At 42.1% G+C, this 24,055-nt stretch overlaps 1 protein-coding gene across 2 annotated transcripts in view; it reads right to left on the bottom strand.

Moving 5' to 3' along the window:
- The window catches only part of LOC149193779 (uncharacterized), a 249,834-nt gene that overhangs the window by 188,405 nt on the left and 37,374 nt on the right, over positions 1-24,055 (bottom strand). For both annotated transcript variants that reach the window (XM_089404946.1, XM_089404945.1), the window contains exon 2: positions 7,529-7,717. In XM_089404946.1, the coding sequence (XP_089261072.1) occupies positions 7,529-7,717 (189 nt within the window). The remainder of the gene's footprint in view (positions 1-7,528; positions 7,718-24,055) is intronic.

Below are 24,055 nucleotides of genomic sequence, written 5' to 3'. Positions count from 1 at the left end.
TAAAAATATTAATTATTTTAATATCTCCCAAACCGGTTAGAATCTGCCCAAACCATTTCTAGGTCTTGGAGATCTCATGTGCTTTAGCCTCTCTACCAATTTTCAAGGCTAGAGAACATCCGATGCTACCCCAAATCAACACATTGAATATTGCCTTAAGTGACTTAGGTGAACATTAACTCCTAATGCTTGGACTTCTTGAATATTTAAAGAGGCATCAATCTTTTCCCTCTCTCTCTTCCTCTTTTTCTCTAGTGTAGCCTAAACTCCATTGTTTGAATATTAATCTCAAAAATCGAAGATGAGATCCATATTATTCTAAGATATATTAACCTAACACATGGAGTAGAGTTTCCCTTGGGCCAGTTACGAGTGTACTCTCAACTTCTTAAACACCAATATAGAGGTATGTTAAAATTGGCAACTAGGGCCAAACTCCACATGGGTCATCTTATTCATAACAGTTAATATTTTTCTTGGATTCCTCTCTCTGAGAGGTGTAGAATTGATCTAAAGATCATCCGATTCCGACATGTACAAATGAAGATATGGATTTACTTATATTATGGACAAATTGTCAAGGTCGGCCAGCAAGCAAAACAAGCATTCAAACGCCCAACTCATCCTCAATGTTGCATATAAAAGGAGACCTCAAGTCATTTTCATGATCATCTCATCTCACCTCTCTCTCTCTCTCCTCTTGTGATTGGGTACGCATATCTGTGCAGCGTTCTCTCACACGTGCGAAGGGAGAAGGACGAATTTCTGTTTGATTGTGATGACCTTAAGCGTTGAATTGATTTGACTTCGGTTTGGATGAGGTATCTCTGTCCTAGCATGCTGCAGATCTGGGCACTAAAATCAAGGCAATCTAACCTCTCCTTTGACCAGCGTTGATTGTCCTAGGGCTGGCTGCAAAGTTGACTTTCGTTGACCAGTTTTGACTAGACTTTTTTGGACTATTTTGGGCTGATTAGACTTGTTGTTGGAGGCAAAGTTGATTGGGTTTGACCGAGCTAAATAGAGGAAGAATTCTGCCCTGTTTGACCAGCGTTGACTTTTCTGGTTAGGGCTTTTTGTTGTTGTCATAAATTATCAGATTTGTAAATTGTACTATCTCTCTCTCTGTTGAACTATTGAAGAATATAAGAAGAATTGATCAAGGGTTTCCCCACATTGGGGTTTGTCCCTGGCTGGTGCCACATCTTGTGTCCTCTTGTCTTGGCTTGTCTTCTATTGTTTATGTTTATGTTCTATCTGCATTTTACTATCATGTTGATGTGATTGCTAAACTGGATATTGATATTGGGCTAATAAAGAAATTGAAGTAAAATTGCTCTTAAGCATAGAACATACCATTGTTACCTAAAATTAACAAGGTAGAACTAGTACAACCTTATGATGACAACTGCCAACGGTAGATTAATGCCTCATGATAATGCAATTGATCAAAATTAACAAAACATAAGAATATATGTTTGCATACCTTCATAAAGAAAAATAATTAGTACTGAGCCTTCCTAATTTTCTTCAGTGATCCCAAATAAAAGGTAGAATGCTTAACATAGAGATGATGCAATGATCTTGCCACATCACATAGGTCACATAAAGGAAGAAAATTGAGTCAGTTGATAAAATACGCTAGGATAATTGTATTAAAGTGTGATATTCCTACTTAGTGTTTCACTAAGGGAATATCGAATTTTGCTCAATTTTGGTGTATTGCATTGTTTCACCTAGGAAAAGTGGGCCTAGGGGACCCACACTTGATTTTTGGCATGACGAGCACCCCAACTATAGTGTTCAAGGAAATATTGTGGCTTTGGTAGAATGTGGGGGCCACCACAAAGGGATTTTCGGCCCACATGGAGAGTACGCTCTCCTTGGTGCGGAAAAGGCGAGGGAAAGTTGATGTGGGCCCACATGGGCAGCCTTGGAGGCAAGTTGATAAAAGAAAGGAGGGGCTCTCATTTTTGTTATCATCTATCATTTTCGGAATATGTCTTTGACAAGAGCACGTGTGAGTAGTGAACCAAGTCTGTGTGTGTTGTTCAACACAATGGGTGTTTTTGAGCGGAAATCCCAGCCCTTGCTTCGATGGACTTCGAGTGCCAGCCCTAGGAGGGAGCTCTTCTTCAGCCTAATTCGTACAAGCAAAAAGAAATCGATCTACAGCAGTAGGGAGAGCCACAGCAGCACAAGGATTGCACAGTCACTGTTAGAGGCACTCCAAGAGTTTGTGGAGTTTGAGGAGGAAATTCGATGGGAAGGCTTGGGAAGCCTTCTAACAGGATTTGCAGGCATGTTGGGGGCATTCAGCAGCAAAATTCTCAGGAGGGTCGAATTACCCAGCAGGAGAGTTAGCCAAGCCCAAGCGGATCGAAATTCCAGGTTCAAGCTTTGGCCAAACCCTTCATGGGTTATTTTGGGTTTCTTGAGTAGAGGCCAAAATTAATTTCCCAGAATTTTCTGAGTAGTAGAGAGGGCTCTAGCAGTAGACCATTTTAGGGAGCAACATCATTTCTAGCGAATTATAGCACAGCACTTGGGCCTAATTGACAGAGCTTGGAGGAGAGTGACTTAGGTATCATTGTGAGCTTTTGCTAGCTTTCTAAGAGCAAGCCCAGGTGCACTCATTTCAGCACCTTGATTATACACCTCTTTCCATTAATAAAATGAGTATACAACGTTGTGTTGGAAGCAGTTTCATGGTCTGATTTGTTGTTGTGGTTTTATGATGTGTTTGTTCAAGAGGAAAAATCGATTGAAGGAATCTCTTGCAGTTGAGGGGCAGGGATAGCAGCTTTTGGAGAGAGAGATTCTCAGCCAGAGATACATCAGCAAAGAGAGGCAGTAAGTGATCCAGAGGCCTTGACGTAGAGGTTGACGCAAGGCCAGAAGGGCCACGCAGAAGTGACACAGACCCAGAGATAGAAAGTCAAAAATCAGAGTAGAGGGTCAGTTTCAGCAACCAAGAGCCGGGTGTGAGACCGGGAGGCTGAGAGCAGTGACTCTGGGCTACTGATCGAATTCCCAGCTAGGTAACACAGTGCCTGAAAGGGTTGACATTGGGACAGCGCAGAACTAGCATAGTGCCTGCCAGGGGCACCTCATCTAGTAGTCGGAACAATCGAGACTTTTCTCAGTGATTGTGTGAGGCAAACTCACAAAGCTTCTGCCAGTATTTCTCTCTGTAACTGAATAACCCTATGAGGTATTCAGTGATGTATTCAAGTTTTGCTACTGCTTAATAATAATAAACCCTCAAAGTTGTTGCGCTGGTTTTCCCGCATAGGGTTTTTCCAGGGACTTTTGTCCAAAAATAACTATGTCCTATGTGTTTTATTTTTCTTTCTTTCTCAGTATTTTGTTTCCGCATATATGTAAATTAAGTGAAGGTTGCAGATGTATTTGCTTCGAAATTTACCCTAGAATACAGTAAATAACTTGCACGGTTTAATCAGGTAGGAGAAGTAACATCATTTTGTTGTAGTAGGGATTCTGGCTTAGGAATTTTTACAAAGAGAAGATCTCTTGTGGGTTTTCCTCTCAACAGGAGAGGTTTTGGCCCTGGCTGGCAACGTACATTTTGTGTCCTCTCGTCTCTTTTATCTTCATTGTTTGGTAGTTGTTTGATTATAGAGAACATAATAATAATCAAGTGAAAGAAGAAGTTAATAACAAGTACCTCAAGTTAAGTTAAAAGAACATCACAAGAAGTTATCAAAGTAAGAGAAATCACCTAATCTAGTTGCCCTAGATTTCTCAATTACCCTTTCGTGCTGTCTATGGTTATGATGCGTTATCTTTTGTTACCATGATTTTTGGAGACAACCATGCCCCTGGGGCAAAGGATTGGATACAAGAGAGCCAGGAGATCTTGAGGGCTCTCAAAGATAATTTGCAAACGGTACAAAACCATTAGAATATGTATGTAGACAGACACCGGGTTGAGAAGCATTTTGAGGTTCGGGGCTTAGTTTTCCTGCATCTCTAACCTTACAAGCAGTCTACACTGAAGCAAAAGGGAGTTGAGAAGCTCAAGCCACGCTTTTATGGGCCATACCGAGTGACCAGGCGGATTTGTTAAAATTGGCAACTAGGGCCAAACTCCATGTGGGTCATCTTATTTATGGTAGATGATATTTTTCTTGGATTCCTCTCTCTGAGAGGTGTATGATTGATCTAAAGATCATCTGATTCCGACATGTATTTATGGAGATATGAATTTATTTGTATTATTTGACAAATTATCAAGGTTGGCCAACAAGCAAACTATCGCCAACTCAGCCTCAATGTTGCATTATAAATAGAGGTGATCTCAAGTCATTTCAAACACACATCTCATGATCTCTCTCCACTCGTTTGGGTTTGGTGGCAAGCGAGGTCAAGTGGGAGACATAGCCGCAGTACTAGAGAAGGAGATCTAGCCCTAGCCGTAGTCAAGAGGAGACTCCAATACGCAATCTAAAGAAGCCCTAATCCGCTAACTAAAGGAGGCCCTAACTGCAGTTAAGAGAGGCCTAATCCATAGCAAGGAAGGGGCCTAATATGCAGTCAAGGGAGACATCTAACCACAATCCTAGAGAGGAGACCTAGCCGCTGTCATAATGAAGCCCTAGCCATAGTCAATGATTCCCTAGCCACAGATTATGAAGCCCTAGCCGCAGCAAGACAAGGAGAGACCTAGCCGCAGCAAGAGGAGACCTAGCCGCAGCAAAAGGAGCCCTATAACAGCGTGAAGGAGTCTAGAAAAATCAGTGTGGTAATTTTGTGATAAAGCCACATTGCTGTAGGTGACAGCGTGGTCTATTTCAGGGTTGTTTGGGCATGATAGGGCTATTCTTGAGCTCGGTTTGCAGGGCAGAAGAAGCTGCAGAAAAGAGGAGCAAGGGACTGTTGTTTAAGGGTTGATTGGGGCACTGATTGAGGGGACCGAAGTTACAGTCCACTGCTGGGCTAGGCCGCAGGCCATAGCCAGCAGTTGGAGGCCTTTAGGAGCTGCGTTCAGGGAGGATAGCAGCCCTATAAGGCAACATATAGTTGGAGGGACTGTGTGAAGGAAAGCCGCAATCAATAGGTGGGTTGTTGGGTGTGTTTAGGGTGTTGTAGCAGACAGAGTTTGTGCCCTAACCAGTGACCAGGTTTTCCAAGAAAAGCACCAGTCCTTGAAGCATGTAAAAGGTGCCGGATTAGCAACTTTGACATAATCAGTGATGCAGCGTAGGAAAGCCGCAGTACTCTAGGTGATTGGTTGAGTTATTCTAGGGCTATCATCTGCTGTATAGAAATCTTCAGTCCTTGGTGTCAGAATTGCAACCTCATTGTGTCATCTTCATGGTGAAGATCTCTGATGTCTGATCTCCTATTTGGCAAGTCAGTATTGACTTTAAATCATTTGTACTATCTCTCTCTACTGAACTATTGAAGAATATAAGAAGATTTGATCAAGGGTTTCCCCACATTGGGGTTTGTCCTTGGTTGGTGCCACATCTTGTGTCCTCTTGTCTTGGCTTGTCTTCTACTGTTTATGTTTATGTTCTATCTGCATTTTACTATCATGCTAATGTGATTGCTAAACTGGCCATTGATATTGGGCTAACAAGAAAATTGAAGTAAATTGCTCTTAAGCATAGTAAATACCAAAATTTAACAGGGTTGGAGAGGTAGCATACGAGCTAGAACTTCCACCAGAGAGCAGAATGCATAATGTGTTCCATGTGTCATGCCTGAAAAGGGCCTTGGGACAACAAGTGACACCTGCTATAGAGTTACCACCTTCAGATAATGAGGGGTACCTGGTTTTGGTATCAGAGGTTATCTTGCAGGAGAAAGAAAGGAAGCTTAGGAACAGGACTATCAAGGAGTTTCTTATTAGGTGAAAGTACCTGCTTAAGGAGGATGCTACTTGGGAGGGAGAAGAGATTTTGTAGCATCCAGCATTGCAGTTTCTTGAGGACAAACAACATTTGGGAGGGGAGGATTGTCATGTCCCCAATATATAATTCTGCTAAGTAAAATCCTCAATTTTGCAATTTTGGCGTTACAAGTATTTTGGCAAATAAAACTTAGGGAAAGTGGGTTGAGGAGCCACTCACTTTATTTTTGGAGAAAAGAATAAAATAAACTTTAGAGAGAAAAACGAATTATTTTTGGTTATGTGGAATGTGGGGACCATCAAAAAAGGAAATCGACCCCCCTTGAGGAATTCGCACTACGAGAAAGAGAAGAAAGAGGAAGAGTTCTTCTAGATGTTGCATAGAGATTTTTATCCCAAATCTACTAAGTCTGTCATTTTTCGAAGAGGTATATTTATGTGCTAACACCCCGGAAAGTAGAAATGTATGTCAAAGAAAAAGTCGTTCAACACATTCAATGCAGTGAAGAGTATAACCTTGGTTTACCCAAGTGACCATCAACTATCGGAGGTCACAAAACTAGCTAGGGAAACCAATAGGATCAAATAATCAGCTATGAGGAGCAGGGATAGAGGTTGGTATGTTTAACTCCTCACCATGAGATTTAGACGATGAGTGGAAAATAAGTATCAATAATGTTATAGAAACAATATAGACACTAAATATAAACAATATAAACAATCAGTGTGGTGTAGTGACAAGCAACGAGGTCATCAGTCTTGTATCAATGCTGAGAAACAAATTTAAAAGTTAAAACCCTCCCAGTGGTCACAAGTTCTGGGTGGTTTTGATCGCATAGAATCACCCCTTGTAGCAGAGCAGCTTAAGCAAAGGCCACTCGTACATTATTATAAGAAGCATCTCAAAAGATAATCTGTTATGTGTGCATACGAATCTTTGCACATGACTGAGAACTGACCAAATATAAAGTTGCATCCAAAGCAAGTAATGAAAACTTTAGAGATGGTCAATATTAGTGCATTATATATACCACCATATTGATGGCAAGCATCCATTCATTCATGCTTACAGTTTTTTACTACTTATATTGTAGATAACTGATTGAATTTCATATCAGAAATAGTAACAATGGAAGGGTGAATGACACAGAATACAACTCTTGCATGCAATGACATAATTGAGACTGCAAGAAAGTCAAATCATCCTGGCGTATTTAGGTGTCCAGATGGTGACTGCTGTAAAGTCCATTATGATAAGAATAATAAATAGCTATTCTGATATGCTTATCCGCCTCCTGAAATCCATCTAAAATTTTTAACAGTAACAAAACAGAACTAATATTGATAACTAACAGTGGCTTAGAGAATTTTCTTATGCAGTGATAACTAATATTGATTTGAATAGTCTGTTGCCTCAGTTGCATTTTCCTTCAATGAATTTACCTTTATAAGTATAATGTTAGCGATCACATTATCCAATCAGCAAATCCATCTGTGGATCTGGAAAACTCTACACGACACATCCAAGCATCAACAGGATACACACACACACACATTGAATATTGTATTCTGCGCAATGTAAAAGAAAAACTGTAACATAGGAGACATTAGTAACAGGGGAATTAAAATGCACTATTAAGGATGGCTTACCCTATCTTTGAGTGTAAAAGCACTCTGACCACAGGTACTGGCTTTCGATAAGAACCAGTTGTCACCATTATCAGTGCATGCAGCTGACCATTTACTACGATAAAGGTTTACTGCTCTCTCCGTACCAACCTCCTGATCTAATTTGGAAAGGTGTTCTCCATCTTTTGAGGTATCTGAATCATGATAAATCTTCATTTCCAAACAAGAAAACCATAAAATAATTAATTTAATTTATCCCTTCAAGTTTGTGACAGGAATAAAATGATAGGTCAGTACTCTGAAATTTGAATATATCAAGAATAAAACAGGAACAAAAGAGGCAGACAAGTTTGATCTCAATGGTCTATGTCAATCCATCATTCTTTACATAGAAATGATATGCACTAGCTTTGCAGAACTATAGAGTTTCATCATTAAGAATTATTAATGGGATCTAAAACTTATTGCATGAAAAAAAAAGGTAATATTTTACAAACACAACAATAGACAAAAGATACCGTGGAATGGAAAGGAAGAACCTTCCCTACAGGTGTTTCTTTCTTCAAAATCTAGGAGATAAAGATGTCCATGTAATTCATATTCCTGTGAATAGGGTGTGGCAAGGAGACTACTCTCTAACTAATCATAGAATCATAAAGGAATGGTCGGTGTTTTATGAAGTGTTTCTCTCTAGCTAATGCAACAATAATAGACCGCACAGAGTCCAACTTGGAAAGTCGCTTGGGATTACAAAATCTTCATAACCAAAATAGTAAGAGGTTTCAGCCCTGTAAGCCACAATTTTATCTTCGTGAGAGAAGCCTTAGGATGTGCTATGACAATTATGAGACCGAGAGCATTTACAAATATGTTGAGGATTGATTGGAAACCATAATGCCCATTACGGCTCAAACTAGTAGAGGACCTAGGGGGGATCCCTAAAGGGTAAGTGCTAGGCCAAGGGCAACAAATGGAGACTTAGCCCACTGTCACGTTAGCTAAGGCTCCCTTTTATTTACAGACTTTCACCAATGGGAGGAGACCCGGTATGTATGGAGTCACCAATGAAGGATAAGTCAATGGATATGAGTGACTCAAATAAACCCTTTCCCAAAAGAATTTGAAGGATGGATCTTGCTTGCTCTCTAAGCAAGGTACTATGTATTCTAGGGAGAGGAGGAAAGGATTTGAGGGTTAGGTTTATGGGATAAGACTTGTGAAGGAGTTCCCCAATCCCTAAAATCCTTGTTAGAATTGGTATCCTGGATGGTTCTTGAAGAATGGTCTTTCAAAGGAACGGGACCACATGGGGCCAAGTGGACCCAGTCTAGGGTATGAGGAAAGAATGTAGCAACCAATGATATTCTTACCCTAGACAAGGTGGGGAAAGGATCAAAGAAAGTATTTTCACTCAAAGATGTTGTTTTGACCCTATGAGGTACTAGCCTTGGGGATGGCAAGGCAAGTTTTGATCCCGGAGCTAGGGCTTGGCTTTTCTCCCAACTCCATCATCGGAATGTCTTCAAAATTGGAGGAGAGCTAAAGGAAAGGCCAACGCAGGAAACCCTCGGAGATCGAAAAAATTTTATGGATAGCTTGTTTGGAAATTGATGCCCTAGGTACCCCAATGTGACTAGACTTGGGAGGAGATGAAAGAATATGGTTTTTAGTGACCACCCTTGGTAGATCAGTGCCTTAATCTTTGGGAGAATGGAGTCTATGTTGAGTATGAGTAAGATTTCTTGGTTACCAGTCAAGGAGGCCTCAAGATCACCTCACTAACCTTCTAGGTCAAGAGGAAGCAACGTCGTAGCTTTTATACTTCAATGTGCAAAACGAAATGGCTTATCAAGGTCAAATTCTTTGATAGAATTACCTTTTAGGAGATTTCACTCATATTTCATGGCCCATACATTGAGAGATGTTATAATAGATACAAATTCCACAAATTTAAGCAGTAAATGCATGCAACAATTAGCCCTAGAACTGCGAAAATCCCTGTCCAACGTATATGACAAAAGTAAACAAGAATAACATCAAAAAGCATGTACTTACATGTAATAAAGTATATCCAACCATTCACAATTGACAATAGAGAAGCTCCAAGAGAAGATAGACCAATATCCACACATCAAATCTCAACCATAAAGCTCCAATTCATCCTCTAGGAAAAGTCCGAAAATCTCAAGAGAGATAAGAGATCCAAACCAAAGTGATGATGAGAAATGAACTCATCTCACTTGTATTTATACACAACTTAGGAGTTCGAATTAGCCCCCTTGGCCTACATAAGCCCAAAAGTAAAGTAATGTTCTAATAATACAACTTTTGTTGACAGGCCCACCAAACTAGCTCATAAATGAAAACGAAAACCTCTTAAAAGGTCAAATAATAATCTATGCATGTCACAGGGTCCTCTAAGAGGCCTAATGAGGTCCATGGGTGCCACAATGAAGAATAGGACCCTCAAAAGAAGTGGACAAGGGGTTGGCCCCTTGTAATAACCTGTGGTGCTCCAAATGACATGTGGGGCACACAAGTCTCCTCGTGGATCTCCAAACAAATCGAAAATGACTGTAGTGTTGATTTGGGGTAGCATCGGATGTGCTCTAGTCCCGAAATTTGGTGGAGGTGTTGGGGCACATGAGATCTCCAATACCCAGAAAGGGTTTGGGCAGATTCTAAACAGTTCAGGAGATATTAAAATAATTAACATTTTTAATGGAGTCCCTAAGTCTAAACTTGGGGAAAATAAAACATTAATGTGGATTAATATGAAATTGTGTTAAAATGGTCCAAAAGACATGGATCCAGCCAGATCTAATCTTAGCCATTGATTAGGAACTTAATCTCGGTCGTTGATATGGCAACAGGAAAAGTATAAGAGGAGGCTTGAGGGTCACTTGGAGAATACACCAGAGTGATTAGTCATTCTGTTCTCTAGAGCGGGCTTTGCTAAGAGAGATAGAAATAGTGATCGGGAGATGCAGCTGAGGGGCATTTGAGTACAGAGAGACAGAGAGGCAAAGATAGTGTCGGGAGAGCAGCGCAGCAGCCAAGGAGAGTGACGCAAAGCCAGCCAGGGCTCACGCAGGGCCACGCAGAGGCAGTCGGGAGCTGTGCAGAGCCTCAGAGAGGCCAGCGTTGCTGACGTAGAGGGCTAATGCAAGGCCTCCCAAGGCTGATGCAGACCCATCCAGGATGACACGGGCCAGCGCTGGGCAAAGAGAGGCTGATGCAGTCCAGAAAATGTTGACACTGGGGATTCTGGGGCAGAATTGTGTTGAGTAGCCGCCGGAAGGTTTATCCGGGGTTTCAGCTAAGAGATTTGTCAGAAACTGAGAGGTATTACTGCCAAGGAAATTCTCTGTTGGGTAGGCCAGTTTCGGCACCTAGATTGTACTCTGATATTGCTTAATAAGAAAACCCTCAAATAGTTGCATCGGTTTTCCCACATTGGGTTTTTCCAGGGACATTAGTCCAAAAATAATGGTGTCAGATGGTGTGTTTGTTCCTGTTTCTTTTAGTTGCTGATCTGTAATATTTTGAGCATGCACTAGTGTTTATTTTCAGTATTTACATTGTAAATAACTTGTTAAGTAAAATAACAAGTAGGTAGGAATAAATCCGATAAAGTTCATGGAGGGTTTCTAACTAAGTAAACTTAGAAACTTCAACATGATATCAGAGCGTGATTGCAGATCACAGGAGGACTAAGGACATCAGTAGAGCAGAGCAATAGTAGCATAAAACAGTTGTCCCGAGGTGACAGATGTTGTTTCTAGCAGAGCAGAGACAGGGGAAGGGTGATGTAGCACCTGCATCATCAAGGGTGAGGCAAGAAGAGGCAGCGCAGAAGCTAAGGAGGCAAAGGTAGCCTCACGCAGAGCCACGCAGTAGCTTGGAAGGCTGATGCAGTTGGCTAAGGGGTCGGATTGCTGGTGTCGGGATTGTGCAGAGCCTAGGAGCTCTCACCTTCAGGTTGCTGGGGTTTAGAAAGCAGTGTGAATATTGCAGAGTGGAGCTGGTGAGGTACTGTAGTCAGAACAGTACCTAACAAAGCAAGGCCAAAGGAGTTGCTACCGAGGGTTTCTAGCCGAGGAACCCAGATTAGTGGTGCGGTTGCACAAGACGATCAGAGTAGAGGGCATCTTGACAGCAACAGAAGAATTTCCAGGAGGGAAATCAGGACTCAGAGGGAGTCCAAAAGAGAACTTCCAGACGGGAAGTAGAGACTCAGAGGAGTCGAACAGAGAACTTCCAATAGGGAAGTAGAGGAGCGTCATGGCACTACACAGAGTAAGAGACCAAGGTAGACTGGACAGAGCGTCGAACTTCGCAGTCTGAAAGGCCAGAATCTTATCCATTCTTGACAAGAATCATGTCAAGAACTTCGCCTTGAAGGTAATAGCTATCCCAGTCGACCCAAATGATAATGACAAGTACGAGGAGGCAATGACGAGGCCCAAGAGCATCATCCTTGACTCATGTAGTACCACACATAGCCGAGAAGGAAACGACATTTGAGATGTAGGAGGCTCTCAAGAAGTTGTACTAGCATACTTCTGTGCAGAGAAGAACGCTGCTTGAGAATCAGTTGAGGTCGTATCAGATGAAGAAGGGAGAATCGATTGACACCTTCCTCATAGGACTGAGTGAGATCCAAGATCAGTTGACTGCTATAGAGGCGACACCAGATCAGGAGCTGATGGTGAGGACAACCCTAAATGTTGTCGAAGACTGGGAGGTATTTGTCCAGAGTATACTGGGCAGAGGGACTCTCCCACCTTGGGACGAGATGTGGGTAGCTCTTCGCCAAGAAGAGATCAGACGGCAGTCGAAGACAATTAGTAGTAGCAAGGGGATCAAAGTCAAGCAAGAGGAGGAAGATGTGGCCCTAGCATCTGAGGGAAAGTTGGAGAAGCAGAAGACGAAAGATCTCTCCAAGATCAAGTGCTTCCACTATGGGGAGCTGGGTCATTATGCGACCCAGTGTCCGAGGAAGAAGAGTAAGGGAGAGTCTTCCGAGACTAAGGCAGTGCCAGCATGGGTAGAGAAGGAAGTTTTGACAGACGATGACTGTGCCATGAGTGCACATGTGCCACTTGAGAAGAAGTGGGGAGACATCGAGTTGTAGTTAGGTGGACTACAGGCGATGAGGGGCAGGATCCTCGACATACCTAGCCTCTTGGATTAGACCTTGCTACGGGAGCCCCGAAGAGGAGTAGCAGGACTGGCTAAGTCAGGTAGAGACGGATGTGGATGGAGCAGCAGAGAGAGCTACAGTGCAAGAGTCACGAGACAGCGCGAGGCTAGCAGGCTGCAACAGTGCGAGAGGCACAGGAGTGTTGCACCAGTGCAGGATGGTACAAAGAGGTGTGCAACAGTGCAAGATGCAGGGAGTTGTTGCAGCAATGCAGAAGTCAGAGAGGGAGCACTTGTCAGCGACAGAGGGAGCTTTAGCATCAGTGGGTGTCTCTAGCCCAATGGGGAGGTCAGATTGGGAGATCAATTACTTACTTCTCAGTAACTAAGTTGCAGTGCAGCAGTGGGCAACACGATGCAGCATGATGAGAGGAGGTGCAGTGCGGATGCAGTGCTGGGAGAAAGGACCAGCAGCAGCACAGATGCAGAGGGAGCTGTCGTACAGATGCAGCAGTGGCAATGGCAGAACCATGGGCAGCAGTACAAGATGCAGCAGTGCAGAGGATGTTGGGCAGGAAGGCCTAGCATCAGCACAGGTACCAATGCCGGATGATTAGAGTAATACTCAGTGAGGAGTATTGCTAGAGCACAATCCTCGCTAAGAGGGAGTGTTGATTTGGGGTAGCATCGGATGTGCTCTAGCCACGAAATTTGGTGGAGAGGTTGGGGCACATGAGATCTCCAATACCCAGAAAAGGTTCAGGCAAATTCTAAACAGTTCAGGAGATATTAAAATAATTAATATTTTTAATGGAGTCCCTAAGTCTGAACTTAGGGAAAATAAAATATTAATGTGGATTAATATGAAACTGTGTTAGAATGGTCCAAAAGACATAGATCAAGACAGATCTAATCTTAATTGTTGATTAGGGACTTAATCTCGATCGTTGATATGGGACTTAATCTCGATCGTTGATATGTCAACAGGAAAAGTATAAGAGGAGGCTTGAGAGTCACTTGGAGAATACACCAAAGTGATTAGTCATTCTATTCTCTAGAGCAGGGTTTGCTAAGAGAGATAGAATCAACGATCAAGAGATGCAACTGAGGGTCATTTGAGTACAGAGAGGCAGAGATAGTGTCGGGAGAGCAGTGCAGCAGCCAAGGAGAGTGACACAGAGCCAGCCAGGGCTCACACAAGGCCACGCAGAAGCAGCCGGGAGCTGCGCAGAGCCTCAGAGAGGCCAGCATTGCTGAGCCAGAGGGCTGAAGCAGACCCATCCGAGGTGACACAGGGCCAACGCTGGGTAGAGAGGGGCTAACGCAGTCCAGAAAAGGCTGACGCTGGGGTTTCTGGGGCAGATTTGTGCTGAGTAGCTGCCGGAAGGTTTATCCAGGGTTTCAGCCAGGAGATTTGTCAGACACTGAGAAGTATTACTGCCAAGGAAATTCTCTGTTGGGTAGGCCAGTTTCAGCACCCAGATTGTACTCTGATATTGTTTAATAAGAACACCCTCAGATAGTTGCACCGATTTTCCCACATTGGGTTTTTCCGAGGACATTAGTCCAAAAATAATGGTGTCATATGGTGTGTTTGTTTCTGTTTCTTTTAGTTGCTGATCTGTAATATGTTGAGCATGCACTAGTGTTTATTTTCAATATTTATATTGTAAATAACTTGTTAAGTAAAATAACAAGTAGGTAGGAATAAATCAAATAAAGTGCATGGAGGGTTTCTAACTAAGTAAACTTAGAAACTTCAACATGTAGATCGTCTGCAAGGGCTAGGATGATGGCGTAGGTGGTGCCACATCATCATGCCAGTCCCGGATCATCTGCCAAGTGTATGGTGTAGATTTGGGGCCGGCTGGGCATGATGGATCAGGTGCATCCTCCTCATCCAATAAGTGAACCACAAGCAATCTCTGAATGGTTGTGGGGATCCATGGAGTGCAATCTACTACTATGGAGGCCCATGGCTCTCAATGCTCACCCTACATGTGCCAATGTAGCCCTCTGGAGGATTAAGACCCCGTATAGGGAGACCAAACCCCAAATAGAAACCATCTGCAATCCTGCATAAGATCCAATGCATCCCCTAGCCTTCCAGTACAATAATTCATTAGAGAAATCGAGTAAATGAGCTTACCTAATCATGGACCACAGGGGGGACTTCATAATGGCCTGCCCTTCCATAATAGGCTTCAGGATGTGCCAATGTCTCCCAAACTCCAAATGGGGTTAACCAAGTACGCTATTACATGGTTTCTACTTCTAAAGAGGATAATATTCAAGGTACATCCTTCAAAAAGTGGTGGCATGTGACAAATATGGTGAATGTAGGGGATGAGAAGGGGCAGCCCTGGGTCACATGCTGGAGTGCAAGGTTAGCTAATAAGAGGGAAGCTCGCACTTGGGTTTACAATGTATAGGAGGGAGCAATCGTGATACATGAGATGCCCCAGCCTTGATTTTTCCACCATCTTTTTTATGCATTTTTCCTTTTTCTTTGATTGACTGCTCAAGGCTCAAGAGCATGATGTGTGCGATATAGCAGTGAAATCCCTCTTTTAAGGTGGGGCGGTTCATAGCCCACCAGGGGTTAGGACAATCACGGGTTCCTATATGATGAAAAAGGCTCATAAAACCTGTAGGAACCAAGGTGATGGCCATGATGATGGGGTAGAGGTCATGTATTGGCTTTTGCCCACGTGCTGAATGTTTTTATCCTGACCATCTTTTGCATTTTGTGGTACTTTCCCTGTTGAATGTGGCCATATATGCTTTTAACTTTCTTTTCAGTTGCATCAACCTTTGGGCTTCATTCTAGGCCATGACCCAAGGTGTGGGCAAGGGGAAGGGGCAAGCTAACCCTATGTGGACCCAATGGAGGAATGTGGACCCAGGTGGGAAAAATGATGGATGGGGTAATAATGAATGGAAAGAGGGTAATATAAGCGGATAAGGGAGCGGGACCATGCAACCAAAATCAGGGTTTCCCATGAAATACCATCCCTAGAACCAAATGGTCAGTAAAAGAGATCCCACGGGATTAGAATCCAAGATTAATTCCTAAAAGCGTTCTAGGGGACAGAAGCACAGACCTAGCCCATTCTTTCCACCAAATCCCCCCATTAATCCATGCCCAGAAGTGTCCATCATAAGCAAACTACAATACTCAATTTCCAAATGACAAGGCATACCTTTAGATTCGCAAGGCCGACCTTCAAACATACAATCATGGAAGATGGGCGAGGGACCACATGGCTGACTCGGGTGGTGGAGAAGATGGCACAATGAGCTAGCTAGTGGCTGCAAGGGGTTGCTAGCTGTCGGCTGAGGACCATCTTGGAGAAAAAATTTATCTTAGGGATATCACCCACAAAATGGTGGGTAACAATGCCATTAAGGAATGTTGAACTTAGGAAAGGAGGATTGTCAATGCTATGCAATCTATGGACAATAATAGTTTTCATTGCAATCCTTGTAATAGAAAGTTGGCATACAGAAATACCGAAACTTTCCCTGGAGTTAAATCCAAGAAACGAGAATGTATAGACAAAAAGCGATTCCAGAAGTCAAAGCATCTTTTTGGCGAAGAATATTGTTCAACTTTGATTACAATATCATAACATGGAGGTAAAATATTATAGAACAAAGGAGATATGAATACAGAGGAAGCGCAGGGATAACAAGGCTCATGCAACACTATCTTAATCCAACTGTCAAACCAAGGTATACAGTTTCTTCGCGTGCATTGCATTACATCATAATGAAGACTATAACATAAACCCTTCACAAGTCTGCAAACAATTAAGTGAATACAGCCAAGGAAGCGTGTGGATGATGCATAATGAAGACTATAACATAACTTCTCAAGTCTGCAAACAATTAAGAGAATACAGTCAAGGAAGTGTATGGATGATGGTGTGGTTAGACAAAGTTGGTAAGGTCTTTTGCAATGTGACCACCATCATAGTCTTCTGGCTCTAGTGATCCTTTAAGGAACCACTTACAAGTATGGAAACCAGGAAAAACCATATTCACTGCAATGGCTTTTATGCTCGTCCTAGGCATCTACAAAATCATACCAGTAATTTCTATCAGCGATTCAACATTGTTACCCAATAAAAAGTGGGTACCAATTGGAAAAATATGTCTCCTCCTTAGACAGCCAGCCACCCAGCAAACCTATATGATCGGCGCATAACATTATGCCAGGATCCTCCCCTTCTTGCTCTGGTTAGATTTCTCTCACACATACAACATTTTTTCTTGAACGAAGGTGGGTCCCCTATTGACAGATACTTCAACCATTTTTGCAATCGTGCTTTCACTTAATATTATGAACATACTAATATGGATCAAAGGGCAAACTAGATGATTGACATATCCTAACTGTATTCTTGTTCCCTCACTTCCCCTGGGAGGATAGTCTTTGACTCTAGTCCAGTGAGACCTCCTTTGAGGCCTTAGGGTTCTAATAAACGCACTACTAGGAAAGCTCTGATTGAAGTAGCGTGTACAAGATATTCCATACTTACCACTTTCCATTTGTACCTTTATTCATCTCCATTCTTTGCGCTTGTGGTTATTAGTCATTGGGATTGGCACCCTTTATCCACATCCATGAGTCTGGGCTGAAAAACTTTGCCCTAGAGGTTGATGCAGCGAAAAGAAAGATAAAATCATAAGAAAGCCACACTAGAAGAGTCTGTGCTAGGGCAAGTTGGTGCCTATCCAAGGTGTTGGAGCATCCTTTCGTTTGAAGCTGATAAAACCAGGACGTTGGAGCATCCTTACAGCTGGAGCTAATAAACTAGGGTGTTGGAGTGCCTTTCTAGTTGGAGTTGGTAAACCAAGGCGTTGGAGCGTCCTTCCTATTGGAACTAGTAAATTAAGGAGTGGGAGCATCCTTTCAGTTGCAGTTGATAAATCAAGGGGTTGGAGCCTCCTTCTGGTTGTTGCTGAGGAATCTTAGAAGTTGAAGCTTCTCATTAATGTAATCTTGAGAAGACCCATATGTGAAATTTCCATGATTGCAATAATTGGAATTTAATCTTCTATCTACTAGAGATTATTGGTCTTTAGAATTTTAATTCGGCAAATAACGATTAATTCACTATTGCAATCTTCACAAAATTAAATACTAGAACTGAGAAAATAATGCACACACAAAATTTTGGACACCAAGATTTTTGGACAATAGTCCCTGGAAAAACACCAATGTGGGGAAAACCAGTGCAGCAGATAAGGGTTTATATTAATTCTTCAGCAATTTAAGAGTACAATTATCTGTTTGCCTAATAATGGCTGAGCTCTAGCAAATAATAATTTCCACTGGCAAAATAGCCTAGAGATACAAAGTCTCCTCTGCAAATTGATCTTGCCTCCCCAGGAAATTGCACTCCTCCTAGTTATTCACATTGCCTACTAGAAATTTGCATTGCTACTCCATGAAAATTCGTACAGTGTCTAGAAATCACTTCCTACAAGTCAAACTGCCTCCAGCACTGCTCTTGGCCCACCTGCTTTGCCTCCGGGTGATAGATCCAAAACTGACTCACAGAAATGAGCTCCTCAACCACTCGCACTATCTCACTAGCTACTTGCACTATTAATTTCAACCTCCTCCTGCTTATAAAATCGACCTCTTTTCCTATCACTGGGACACTGGAAAATCTGTGGAAATCCTCTCCAAAATTCTCCTCCCAAATCTTTGTTGAAACCCTTGTTGTTGGTGTCTCCTTCTACTTCAACTACGCCCTTGATAAATCACTGCAACTAGGTAAAGCAAACTATTTAAGTGTGTCTCTCCAACCCCATCGACTTGCTCTTATAATCTCGTGTTAAGTAATCAACGACCATGATCTAATCACAATTGATGTCTAAGATCATCTTAACTCCATCAAATGACTTTTCCATAAGTCTCTAGAGAAAAATTGATTTTCCTCAATAAATTTGATTTAATTAACATGTTTTCCTAAGTTTGACTTAGGGAAATTTAATAATTGGTTAATTATTTTAATTGAGGTGTTTTCTCGCGAAACCTTTTCAAGGTATTGGAGAAAATGTGTTCCCTCGCCTCATAGACACCATAGAGACTAGAACCCTTGTCTATTGCTACCAAAAACTAACACTATATTAAAAGCATTCCATGATTTTTCTACCAGAAGGGTTTCCACCTAAAATCTCATGTCTATTATGCATTATTGAATGGTGCAACATGACAAGTTGGTTGAAGTACTTTCATCTTCAAGGAAGGAAAGCAAGTCGCTAGAAGAAAGTCTAGATGACCACATGAAGGAAGAGGAATGTATATATTCGGTAATAGATAGATAAAGTCATGTCATCATATGGTTGTAGATAGAATGGTTGAATGCTCTATCTCATGAACATGACTAAAGAAGAAGGGACTCTTCCTTATGAATGATACATGAAGGTATGATGTACCTTGAACTCTTCTACATATTGACAAGATGAAATCAATATAATATGACCTCATAAAGAATATGTGGTGGTTGGAAACTATGGTTCCTATGAAGAAGGAACTATGTATAGACGATCCTGTGGAAGAATATGTGAAGAAAAGATGAAAGAAGAGTTCGTGAAAGATGTATATATAGTCACGTAAGATAAGATAAGTGATCAGCCTCTGATAACAAGAAGGATTAGCTATGACATCTCCATGAAGAAGGTATGAAGACCTTGATAGGTATGTTGGAAAAAGCGAACCTTCGTAATGAATGTCTTGGAGATGGATCCATACATGTGTAGGATGTTGATGCTGCTAGAAGTTGATGTCATGACGAAAGGCCATCATAAAGAAGTGATGTTGATTTGATGAGCCTTTTTTATTTTTTAGAAAGCATCTGGTTGGGTTGTGTTAAATTATGTTAATGTGAAAATTTCTAAACTGAAATTCTATCACTGCAGCAACTGATTTATTTCACCTACTTATTATTCTCAATAAGTTATTTACAAAATTCCTTCAACAAATATTAAAATAAATTCTACCCAGAGAAAAAATATATGCACAAGAATTAATCACATCGACACAGTTATTTTGGACAATTGTCCCTAGAAAAAACCCAATGCGGGAAAACCGGTGCAGCAAATGAGGGCTTTATTAATATTCAGCAGCAATTGCTTTTACAAGGAATGATTTTACAGAGACACTGAGAGAAAACACCTGAGACTTTCCCTTTGAGACCATCTGACACTTTGGAGACCCTACTCCCACTTCTCATCACCCCTGTGTCACACTGATTGACCCAACGTGGCTCTGAGTTGCTCTGCATCCCTCTGCGTCAGCCTGCGTAGGCCCTGCGTCTCTCTCAGTGTTTTAAAAGCCGGCCGGCTCAGAACCAGCTCAGCCGAGTTGTTCCGAGCCGGTAAAAAAAATTGCGTCTCAGCCATCAAACCGGTTCAGTTGGCCGAGTCTGTATCAACTCGGCCGGGTCACTTCATGCGGCCAGTAAACACCAAAAACGCAATTTTTTTTTTATGTTTTTTCTGAGTGTGGGGGACTCCAAATGGTTTTATTAATTGGTTTTGTGGTCTTTGGGGTCCATTCACCTCTCCTAGTATTGATAGGCTATTCAGATTTCATGGTAATGTTTAAGTAAAAGTGACATTCTCCTTAATCTTCATTTTCATCCTTTTACTTAAATTTTTAACATTACCATGAAATGACTCAGGATGTTTGAGAATGCTTCCGACCTCATTGGATTTCATATGGAGAAAGTAGAATTTTAGATTTCATTCAAAATTCAGCAGACTTATCAGTTTTTCAGGATTTCAGGATTGGGGGATTGCAATGTTTCCATTGAATTTTGTCATGTATTAGGGTATGGAACTCGTATTTAATCAAGAGCACCAATCTCTCTATGTACCTTGATGTTAGTGACAATGGTTGTCGAACTCCTTTGGGATTCGCTCCCAAACCAGGAGCTTCTGAAAATGTCGCTCCCGCTCCCGTTTTCGCTCTCGCTCCCCGCTTTCACTCCCACTCCCAAGTAACACTAAGCCAGATGATGTTGGCAACTCTAGCAGTAGCCAGTAGTACTGTTCACAGACTTCTGTTGTAGAGGTCATTTATAGCCTCCTTGGTTATGTGTTTTTGTTTTGATCTCTATATCATCATCATGTATGTATTGGACAGTGCACTGGGTGCCATTTTGATATAATGGATATATTCATGAGCCTACTTTGATCATATGTTGTCTTCTATCTATATTCTAATGTTGTGTGTTTGGAAACATGAATGAAAATCTTTACAATTATGTGTTTTTATAAAAAATAAATATTTAATGTATTTTTTACAACGACCGAGTCACTGAAATCGAGTCGGCCAAGTCGATACCGAGTCAGAGTCGGAGTTTTAAAACATTGGTCTCTCTTTCTACACTGTCTTCCACTGCCCCTATGTCACCTCCTCCTCGATCACTGCCTACTGCTGAAGCCCTGCTCTTCCTCCACCCCGCATCTCCCTCTGAAATCGATCTCCTCTTCCTTGAGAATCGAATTTCCTTGAGATACTGAGTATCTGTCGGTGTCTCCAAATGACCCTCAAGTCTTCTCTTATACTTTTCCTGTTGAGGAATCAACAGCCGAGATTAAGTCCCTAATCAAGGGTTAAGATTAGAATAGACTTGATCCTCGTCTCTTAGAAGCTTCTCATCCTTATCTTTATTAATTCCCATTAATATTTTTATTTTCCTAAGTTTAGACTTAGGAACCCATTAAAAATGTTAATTGTTTTAATAACTCCTCATCCAGATGGAATTTCTCAAAACAATTTCTGGGTCTTGGAGATCTCATGTGCCTTAGCCTCTCCTCCAAATTTCAAGGCTAGAGCACATCCAATGCTACCAAATATCAACACTCCCTCTTAGCAAGGAATGTGCTCTAGCAATGTTTCACTATAGAAATATCACACTGGTCTTTCGCATCGGTACTTGTGTTGATGCTTGGCTTGCTGCCTCGCATCCCCTACACTACTTCCCATGACACTGCCACTGTCACTGCTGCTCCTATATTGTAGCTCCCTCTCAACCTGCTGCATCATGCTGCCCATAGCACTGCCACTGCTAACTACTGCACTGCAACTTCTGAACTTATCCATTATTGAAATGGATTCTTTACCATCCCCATCTTCTCCTGAAATGAATAAGCTTTGTTCTTCCTAGAGCCTTGGTGAGGATCTCTGCTACCTGTTGTCCTGTAGGAGTGTACCTCAACTGTACTGCCCCTCATTGGACACAGTCTCTAACAAAGTGACACCTGATATCAATGTGCTTCGACCGATCATGAAATACTGGATTCTCAGAGAGCTTGATGCAACTCTGATTATCACACATGATCCTAGTCGCTTCCATCCTTCTCCTGAATAGATTCACAAGCAATTTCCTAAGCCATATGGCTTCGCACAAAGCTGTGCTAGCTGCCATATATTCTGCTTCAGCTGAGCTCAAAGCCATGGACTTATGTTTCCTACTGCACCAGGAGGTCATTCCTGATCCAATGTTGAAACAGTACCTAGTTGTACTTTCCCAATCTACTGAACTTCCAGCGCAATATGCGTTAGTGAACCAACTCATCCTGATGTCATTGCCTTCGGTGTACAATAGTCCATGCTCGACTGTTCCTTGTATATACCTGAGAACATGTTTGGCTGTTGCCCAGTGCGCCCTCTTAGGTTCTACCATGAACTCACTGAGGGTGTTGACAGCGTAACAAATGTCTGGCCTGGTATTGACCAGATACATCAAGGACCCTATGAGTTGTCTGTACAAGGTGGAATCAACATCTTTATCTTCTGACGCATCAAACTTCTTCCAGTTGGTGATCATTGGAGTAGCCATAGGTCTACAGTCCTGCATCCTGAATCTCTTCAAGATTTTTGTAGCATATCTCCCTAGTCACGGGAAGATCTCACCCTTCTGCTGCCAAACTTCCAACCCCAGAAAATAAAGCATCTGTCCCAAATCCTTCATGTTGAATTCTGTGGCTAGGTTCTTCTTGCGGTCTTTGATGAGCCTGGATGATCTAGTCAAGAAGAGATCATCCACATATAACACTAGGATTAGAGGCTCATTCTCTACAACCAGATAGTAGAGATTAGGGTCTGCGTCACTCTTGACGAACCCCATCTTCTGCAAGTAGCCATCAATTCGACCGTACCATGCCCTAAGTGCCTATTTCAGCCCATATAAGGCTTTCTTTAATCTGCATACATGAGATTTCTTCTCATGTGTCTCAAAACCTTCTGGTTGTTCGATGTATACTTCCTCTTCTATTACCCCATTCAAGAATGTTGTCTTGACATCCATCTGATAGATCTCCAACCCCATCTGCGCTGCAAAAGATATCACGATCCTAATAGAAGTATACCTGGCTACTGGGGCAAAGGTTTCTTCATAGTCTATCCCTTCCTTCTGAGCATACTCCTTAGCCATGAACCTGGCTTTGTATTTCTCCACACTACCGTCTGCAGCATATTTGACCTTGTAGATCCATCTCGAACCTAGCACTGATATGTCCAGAGGCCTAGGTACCACTTCCCAAACATGATTGACCATTAAAGAGTTGTATTCCTCCTCCATATCATCTACCCATACTTGAAGTTGAACGGTCTCCTGAAAACTAGAAGGTTCCCCAGCCTGAGCTACTAAGGCCTGGTATACGTCTGGTTGTCTTTGCTCCTTTTACTATTCCTGGGTGCACCAATGAAGTCTTCTACATCCCGTAGAATCTGTCAGAGTTCCCAGCTCGTTCTTCCACTGGTAGTAGGTAAATCCATCAACTCCTCTTCTTCTTGAGATTCCTCCTATTCTAAAGCCTTGTCTTCAGGAGGATTTCTGGTACCAATTTCCGCTGGTTGAAGTGGTCTGACCAACGGCTCGTCTTTTGACTGCTCCTCGGAAGGCATTTCTCGGGATTTTCTGAAAGCTCTATCCTCCATGAACTTTACATCCCGCCGAACTACTACCTTCCTACTCCCTGGAAGATAGACTCTATATGCCTTAGCATTCTCGCTATATCCCACAAGATATCATTTCTCAACAGTTTGATCTAATTTCTTTCTCTTCTCTTCGGGTATACTGCAATATGCTAAACTCCCAAATATTCTGAAATCACTGACTTCAAGTGTCTTCCCAGTGAAGACTTTCTCCGGAGTGATTTTGCCCAATGCCATGTGAGGAGTCCTGTTCTGGACATAATTGTCGTACTGCATGCTTCCGCCCACAGGAATTTAGGCATATCCTAATCATACAGCATTGCCCTAGTTGCTTCCACAATAGTCCAGTTTTTCCTTTCTGCTACTCCATTTTGCTTCGGATTGTAGGGAGTTGTCCACTCACTTTTGATGCCTTCCTTAGCGCAAAAATCGATGAAGTC

Source organism: Pinus tabuliformis, chromosome 2_2, assembly GCF_031772625.1.
Source record: "Pinus tabuliformis cultivar Carrire ecotype Pingquan chromosome 2_2, CPIR1, whole genome shotgun sequence".
Classification (NCBI taxonomy): Eukaryota; Viridiplantae; Streptophyta; class Pinopsida; order Pinales; family Pinaceae; genus Pinus; species Pinus tabuliformis.
The sequence above is the reverse complement of the archived record's forward strand: the minus strand, read 5'-3'. Positions and strand labels throughout refer to the sequence as shown.